Source organism: Monodelphis domestica, chromosome 3 (assembly GCF_027887165.1).
Source record: "Monodelphis domestica isolate mMonDom1 chromosome 3, mMonDom1.pri, whole genome shotgun sequence".
Lineage (NCBI taxonomy): Eukaryota > Metazoa > Chordata > Mammalia > Didelphimorphia > Didelphidae > Monodelphis > Monodelphis domestica.
The window spans coordinates 530078805-530086787 of NC_077229.1; the positions used below are offsets into that span (position 1 = coordinate 530078805).

The following is a 7983-nucleotide window of genomic DNA, read 5'->3' on the forward strand; positions in this document are numbered from 1 at the left end:
CTACACAGCTGCCCCTTCTCCCTAGCTTTTTGAAGAGCACAGATATGTTTCTCCCAGCTTGCTTCAGATAAGTACCTAAAATACCTAATCATTCCCTGAACTGCACAGTTCACCCTTTTGTCTTTGAAGTGCAACATGTCACCTTATCCTTGGTCATGTAGTAGCTCACCACCCCATCAACCCATCTTTGGTCACATAGCCCTTGTTGTCAAAAGGGAATAATAATCCAAAACCCCATCTCTTCTAGGAGGCAGTGTTTTCTTGCACTTGCCTCTCAGTCATTCAGCTCAATTCAACTTAATAAATGTGTCTATTTTTAAGACATTCATTGGAGTTGGGAATTCTTGAAGAGAGCAGCCTTTCCTGGCCCAGGTATCTCTAGGTCTCCCACAACATCTGGAGCCCATCCTGGTAAGAAAAGCTACTAGGATTCATCCAGAGGAACTCATGAGAAAGAGCGTTATCCACATCCAGAGAAAGAACTGTGGGAGCGGAAACACAGAAGAAAAACATACAGTCAATCATGTAGCTCAATATGGATACAATGAGGGTTTTTATGTTAAAAGATCGCTCTACTGCAAATATGAATACTGTGGAAATAGGCTTTGAACAATGATACCTGTAGAACCCAGGGGAACTGCTTCTCAGCTTCAGGAGGGGGAGGGAAGTGTAGAGGGAAAATCATGAATCATGTAACCATGGAAAAATATTCTAAATTAAAAAAAAGGAAAAAATTGTCCTCCGTTCAGACCCAGCTGCTACAGTTAGGGCAGGGCTCAATTGGCAGGCCTCCATTTCTCCATCTTAGTTTATATTCACAAGAGATTATTATTATGTATCAGAAACCCCTGGGGAAAATGGAGACTTGAGTAAATCCAGCCAATCGTCATAGCAATGTTCCTTTCCCTTTCTCATTCCCTCCTTTTGGTGGTGACCTGTCCCCCATGACCAAGATAAGGTAATAGCATGGAACATGGTCTTCTGGATTGTAGTGGAAGACAAGAGTCCAGCAAGGGCCAACCCACATTTTGTGGCAGGGAAGAAGAAAAAAACAGACAAGTGTCAATCATGAAAATAGCCCCCAGAAGGCTAGGACTTGGAATATTTTCAAAGATTAAACATGTCACTTCAGGGGGAGGAGAAAGACACTTGGATCTTATGTCTATCAGTCTGATGCTGCAGGGCAGTGATGGTATTGACAGAGAAACAGCAGGCTTTGCACAAATTCCTCTTTGCACAGGGAACATGGCATTCAGAGCCATTTGGTTCTCTAACAACACACCCACCCGAGAGGGAGGAAAGCTGGTCTTTTACTTCCTGAAGCCTTTTGCTGCGTATTCTGTGCATATGGCAATCTCTGCAGACAAATTAAGATAGAGTATCAGAGCAGTCGGAAGTTCCCCAACCTCTAAAGACTCAGGCACCCCTGTACCTGAGGCTAGGGAAAGGGAGAGCAATAAAGAGCCTCCTTTGGGAGTTAGAGGAAAAGCCATCATCAAGCTCTTAGCAGGCAAAGAAAAGGGAAGCTGTCCTTTGGAGGTCAGCCAGTGTTTCCACTACAGTGGACAGTCTAGGTCCATTTAGGTGGAAGGGTCGGATAGAGCCCCAAGCCATGGTGAAAGAAAAGTCCCTCAGGTGAGACTACTGAGAAAGAGGCAGAAGCCATAGGAGGACATTTAATGGATCTAATAAGACTGACTAGGAAAGGGAGGTACCCATGATCATAGCCATACAAGGATTTTTGCCTGAGGCTTCATGCCACGAGTATCCCCTAACTAAATTCCACTGAATGAAGCAGCTACAGACTGATTCCCAGCCTCTGGACTGGGGAATACCTTAAAAGCCAAGATCACATCTACCCCAGGATTAGCTTTACCCAACCTTGACAAACATTTCTTCCCATTTGGTTATGACAGAAGGGGATATGCTTTGGGGAGGGGGTGCTCCTTACTCAGACCTTGGGATCTGACCACCACCCTGTAGCCTACTTTTCTAAGCAGCTAAGCTCAGAAATGGCCTGCTTGTTTGTGAGCCATTGCAACCACTGCCATGATGATGGAAGAGGCTGCCATGCTGACAGCCTTGGACAGCCTCTTGAGATTTAGAGCCCCCATTGGGTCCAGAGTGTCCCACAAGTGGCTGACTGACAAAGTACCCCACCTTGCTCCTAGACACACCTGATCTAACCTCTGATGAACTGTTTTCTTTCCCAGGCTAAGTATACAGTGTACTTGGTTCTCCCTTCTCTTATTTGTATTCACACAGACTGTTGGAATACCACAATGGACACAAAATGCATTTTTCCAGTTCTCTAGGGCTAAAGCCCATGGAAAGAACTTTATCAGCTATTGGGTAGATCATACCAACCCCATACCATGATCTCCCTCACCCCTGGGAATTCCCATCACTAATACTTTCTGTTGGCCCTCTCTGACCAAAGGAATCTCATCCCACCTTCCTGAGACCTGGGAACCAAAATCCCTTGCTTCCCAATGACCCATGCCCATCCTGAAGATGGGATTGATCCATGGGGCAGGTGTGACTCCAGTCTGTCCCCTTTGACTTGTTTTACTTTCATACCCACCTGTATTCTCTTTGGCTGTCTTTCTTTGTAATTCTACCTGGGGCATCTTCGCACACCCTTGCCTTGATGAAGTATGCTCCAGGGACTCCTGCACACTGGAACAGCTTGTAAATGATACAGCCTCTGCTCCCAAACATCCCAACAGAAGATGGCTTTGGGTCCATTCTAGCAGGCGAGGGAATATGGGCACGATGGCACCAATTTTCTCTTAACAACATTACTCACACCCTAGAAATGATCACCTCAGGACTCTGGAACATCCATTTCAGAAATTATTGTCCATCTCTAGAAGTTCCTGAACTCCCTTGCCAACATGGTGCTTGAAATATGTGAGGTTGTAGATCAGTGATGGCAAACCTTTTAGCGATGGAGTATTGGGTCTGTGAGGGAGAAAACGGCCCGAACACCGTATACAGGATCAGATTGGAGACAGCTTTTGGAGAATCATAGAATTCCGAGGAAATTCGTGCCAATCAGGATTTCAGAAGGCATTTCCTGATGTTTGACTTCAAGTTTTAACTTCAGAGTGAGCCTTAGAGTCAATCGCACCCTTCACAGATGCATGCGCCATGGCTCGCGATCAGTACGCATTGGTGGTTCTGACTTTAAATGTCACAAGCAGATATGGGGGTAACCATCACTGTCCATCCTTAGCAGAGTGGACACCGAGGGGAGCAGCCTAGACTACCTGGAAGCGGAAGCGGAAGAGGCTGGTCTGTGGAGTGCGACTGACCGTTAGAAGAGCCGGAGCTGTCCGCCCCCGGGTCCCAGGTGAGGAACCATGACAACCTCCCAGAAACACCGAGACTTCGTGGGCGAGCCTATGGGAGACAAGCCTGTGAGGTGCCTGGCGGGCATCGGAGAAGTGCTGGGCCAGAAACTTGAGTGCAGAGGCTTTGACAAGGCCTACATGGTCCTGGGCCAGTTCCTGGTGCTGAAAAAAGACGAAGACCTCTTTCGGGAATGGCTCAACGACATCTGTGGGGCCAACGCCAAGCAGTCTCAGGATTGCTTTGAGTGCCTTCGAGAATGGTGTGATGCCTTCTTGTGAGCCCTGTGCCTGGGGGCCGGCCCCTCTTTCTTCCCAAGATGGGTCCCTCATTCTCCACCTCCCAACGAAAGGAAAGATTTTTGCTGCCGTCCCCACCCGGTACACTTTCCCCGCTCCACCTCCTGTTCCTCCCTCAGCATGCCTCTTGTCCCATAAAGTTCAGTGACGCTGGTTACTAGCTTTCCTGGGTGGGCCACACTTTCTGGTCTCATACCATTGGGATAACTTTGGCAGAAGGCCATTCACTGCCATTGTAAAGGATTTTAAAAAGCCAATAAAGTCAGCGACCTTGAAAAAAAGGAGCGGGTCCAGAGAACATCCTTCCCCCAGTAGCCTCAAGTGACGCTTGGGTCATGGTCATGGTCAGAAGCTCTCTCTCACCACGTAAGGGGTACTTCCTGGCTGAGCGAACCTCTGGACAAATAGGGGACAAATAAGCAGTGAGTGGTGGTGCCGGTGCTTTCACCCTTCGGAGGGGATGCTTACTCTTATATCATTCTTTGTACTTGGCCATTGCTTTAACCCTGTAAAAGAAGCTTCCTTCCAGCTCACTGGGTCTTCCGATGTTAACCCGGAGTCTGGCTTTGTTGGAAGATTTGGCCCTCTTCCAATGAACCTAAATAATTACCCTTGACTTTATTTATCCAAACTGACTAATTCTTGAGACCATTTTGAAACAGGCCATGCCCCCCCCCCCCCGCCCGCCATATTAAACTTAAATGAATAACTCCAGGTTCTCCCTTTTCATGAGTTTATTAATAATCACTTGGTTAAGGAAAGCAGAGAGATAGAGATTAAAGCCTATTTTTCTAATCTGACCACTTGGTTGCTCCACCCACATGACTGCTGTCCAAGGGAATAGAGAGAGCACCCCCTCACCCCCCCCCCTTCTTTTATCCTCTCAGTGCCTGCATGATGTTCAGGCACACAGCTTGGATGGGATGCAGGCAGGTCAGACGGGAAGCAAGTCCACAAGGGGAGGGGAGGGGAGTGTCGCTCTTTACATGATCTCCCCTGTGATCCCATTGGGAGACAAGCATGGTGAAACCTCCCCACTTGAGGGTTTGGGGAGATGAACAGGCCTCGTCTCCCCAGTGAATCATTTCACACAGCCGGCTTATACCTGTAAAGAGTCTCTGGCTAGAGGTACATAACACATTGAACTTTACAAAGGGGGGATTACAACAATATGGGGATAAAAGAGAAAGAAAACCCCCCAAATGATTGATAAATGCATTAACAATCGGGGGGCCCTTCCCTTTGGCATGAGAGTTTACATTCAGAATAGATGGTATGTTCCACCCCCTTCAGTTCAGCTCATTCTATCCCAAAGTTCACTCTGGATCTTTTCATGCAGTGTGTGGCTTCCATAGGCAGCCTTATGGCACCTTTTCCAGAAGATCCGCTTTCTTGATTTGGGATGGAGGCGGTTTTCTTTTCCTAAAATTTCTCCAAAAGATTTCAAGCCTTGGATTTTAGGGTGCTTTTACAATCCTCCCTGAGGAGGGTGATGACCAATGCTAGAATCACTCCAGGATATGTAGCTGAATTCTGAGGTATATGAACCAATTCTCAAAAGAAAACCAACCCCCCCCCCCAAAAAAAATAGAAGAGAAAAAATGAAATTCGGGATTTATATCTCTCTCTATATATACATATATATCTTATGAGTATAAAATTATGAGTAAAAAAAGAATAAACCCATAACAGGTCTGTGAGTCACCAGCAAGGCCCACTTAAAAGTGATTTATGTCCTATAAACCTGCAGGACAATTGCAGCAATATAGCACTTACCCATTGGCAGCCAGGACTACAGACAATTGCTCTACTATAAAAGAAAAAGGACTAGATTCTGAGGTAAAAGGGAAGTATGTGATTTCCTGGTCTGATTTTACCTTCAATCTCAGGGAAAGGGGAGGCAAAATGAAAGCCAAACTAACTTGTAGCAATCTGGCATGGGGAAGTCCAGTGTCTGACAGCTGCTTCCTTGAACCTCAAAACAAGTCCTCTGTCTTGGCACAGATCCTCATCAATCCCACCATTCTTCAACGGACAGATGGGCAAGGGACATGAATAGGCAGTTTTCAGGTGAAGACTGCCAATAAGCACATGAAAATGTGTTCTAAGTCCCTCCTGATTAGAGAAATGCAAATAAAAACAATTCTGAGGTACCACCTTTTACCTCACACATTGGCCAATATGGTAGCAAGGGAAAGTGATAAATGCTGGAGGGGATGTGGCAAAGTAGGGACACTAATTCATTGCTGGTGGAGTTGTGAATGAATCCAATCATTCTGGAGGACAATTTGGAATTATTCCCAAAGGGTTTTAAAATAATGCTAGATAATAGGGGAAAATACTTGTACAAAAATATTCATAGCTGTGCTCCTTATAGTGGCAAAAACTGCAAAATGAGGGGGTGTACATGGTTTGGGGAATGGCTGAGCAAATTGTGGTATATGTTGGTGATGGAATACTATTGTGCTCAAAGGAATAATAAAGTGGAGGAATTCCATGGAGACTGGAACAACCTCCAGGAAGTGATGCAGAGCAAGAGGAGCAGAACCAGGAGAACATCTTACACAGACTGATACACTGTGGTACAATTGAATGTAATGGACTTCATTACTAGTGGCAATGCAATGACCCAGGACAATTCTGAGGGACTCATGAGAAAGACTGTTATCTACATTCAGAGAAAGAACTGTGGGAGCAGAAATGCAGAAGAAAAACATCTGACTGATCATGTAGTTCCAAGGGGATAGGATTAGGGGCTTGATGTTAAAAGATCACCTTATTGCAAATATGAATAACATGGGAATAGGATTTGAATAATAATACATGCATAACTCACTAGAATTGCTTGGCAGCTCCAGGAAGGAGCAGGGAAGAGAGGTGGAAAAAAGTCATGAATCATATAGCCATGGAAAAATATTCTAAAATTTAAAAATATTACTTTCTTAATAAAATATAGAGAAAACAAAAAAAAAAAAGAAATCAGAAGTATCCCATTATTTACTGAGGGTTTCTCAAATGGTGGAATTTTAATTTTCTACCAATAAGGGCATGATGGTAGGACTGTTGAGTTTTCATAATTATGGGCACAAATGGGTAAAGCAAAAAATTACCACTGTTTTGTAGGATTTTATACCATTGATGTGTATATTTTTTCTTTATTTTTTAAACATGTTGGACCACTCATTTTGTATTTGAGTCATTTGGCTCAATAGGAATCAAACATTGTATAAAAATAACTTTGCAATCAACTGGAATGTTATATAACTGTATATTGTAAATTCTGGTGAATCATGGTCAGTAAACATTTTAATATTCTTCCTTTAAGATAAACGACAGGATTCCCATTCCTCAAAGAGAGAGACATTCAGGTTGGGAGGACAAGTATGACTTGACCTAAAATGGCTGTCCTGTTGTTCATCTTCCTCTTCCTTTTTCAAGGTGGAGACTTTTGGAAGGGTTATGCCAAAGCTTTCTTGTCGGTATCCTAATAAAATTGTTTAAATAATCATCAGTAATTTATTGAGAAGGCAAAACGACTAGAATTGTAAGGGAATTTTGGCATGCAGACTCTACAAAATAGCCACAGTCTTAGTTCAATTTTAAGCCTTAATAGCTGTGATAACATTGTACAAACACTTTTAGGCTACCTTGAAAAAATGTCAACAATTTTTAAGTTAAGATAAATTTCTATGTCCAACATTCCCTCTTTGAATCAACTCTGATCACAAAGTTCAAGCATTGCCCTCCTCCATCTTCCCCTCCACTGTAATAATTCTTTCATGTGAGATAATTTACTCCTTTCTAGCCCTTCCTTCCCTCTTCTCCCAGTGAAATCCTTGCACTTCTTGAGTTTGTATTTTTGTATATCATCCCATCGTATTCAACTTACTTCTACATCCTTTGTCTCTGTATTTTCTAACTGACCTAATCATGATTTTAACTCAGAGATACAAATATCTTCCTTTGTAGAAATGTCAACTATTTCATCTCATTGCATTCCCTCATGTTTTCTCTTTTCTATTTAATTTTTTATGCTGCTCTTGAGTCATATTTGAAAATCGAACTTTCTTTTTCTCTCTTTTCATTAGGAACTCTTTAAAGTCCTCAATTTCATTAAAAACCCCTTCCTCATTCCTGAAGCATTTTACTCAGATTCACTGCATAGGTGATTATCATCCTCGCTTCTTTGTCTTCTGGAACATCATATAATACATTTTCTGGTCCTATATTATAGAAGTCGCTAAGTGCTGTGTAATCCTGACTGTGGCTCCACAATATTGGAGTTGTTTCTCTTTGGCTTCTCTTAATATTTCTTCCTTGGCCTAGAAGC

At 43.5% G+C, this 7983-nt stretch overlaps 1 protein-coding gene across 1 annotated transcript; it reads left to right on the plus strand.

The window, feature by feature from the left end:
- The first annotated feature begins 3156 nt into the window (after positions 1-3156).
- Positions 3157-3934, plus strand: LOC100014813 (barrier-to-autointegration factor-like). Its single transcript, XM_056825004.1, has one exon. The coding sequence runs from the start codon at positions 3366-3368 to the stop codon at positions 3633-3635; it is 270 nt and encodes an 89-aa protein (XP_056680982.1). The 5' UTR covers positions 3157-3365; the 3' UTR covers positions 3636-3934.
- Positions 3935-7983: the final 4049 nt, after the last annotated feature.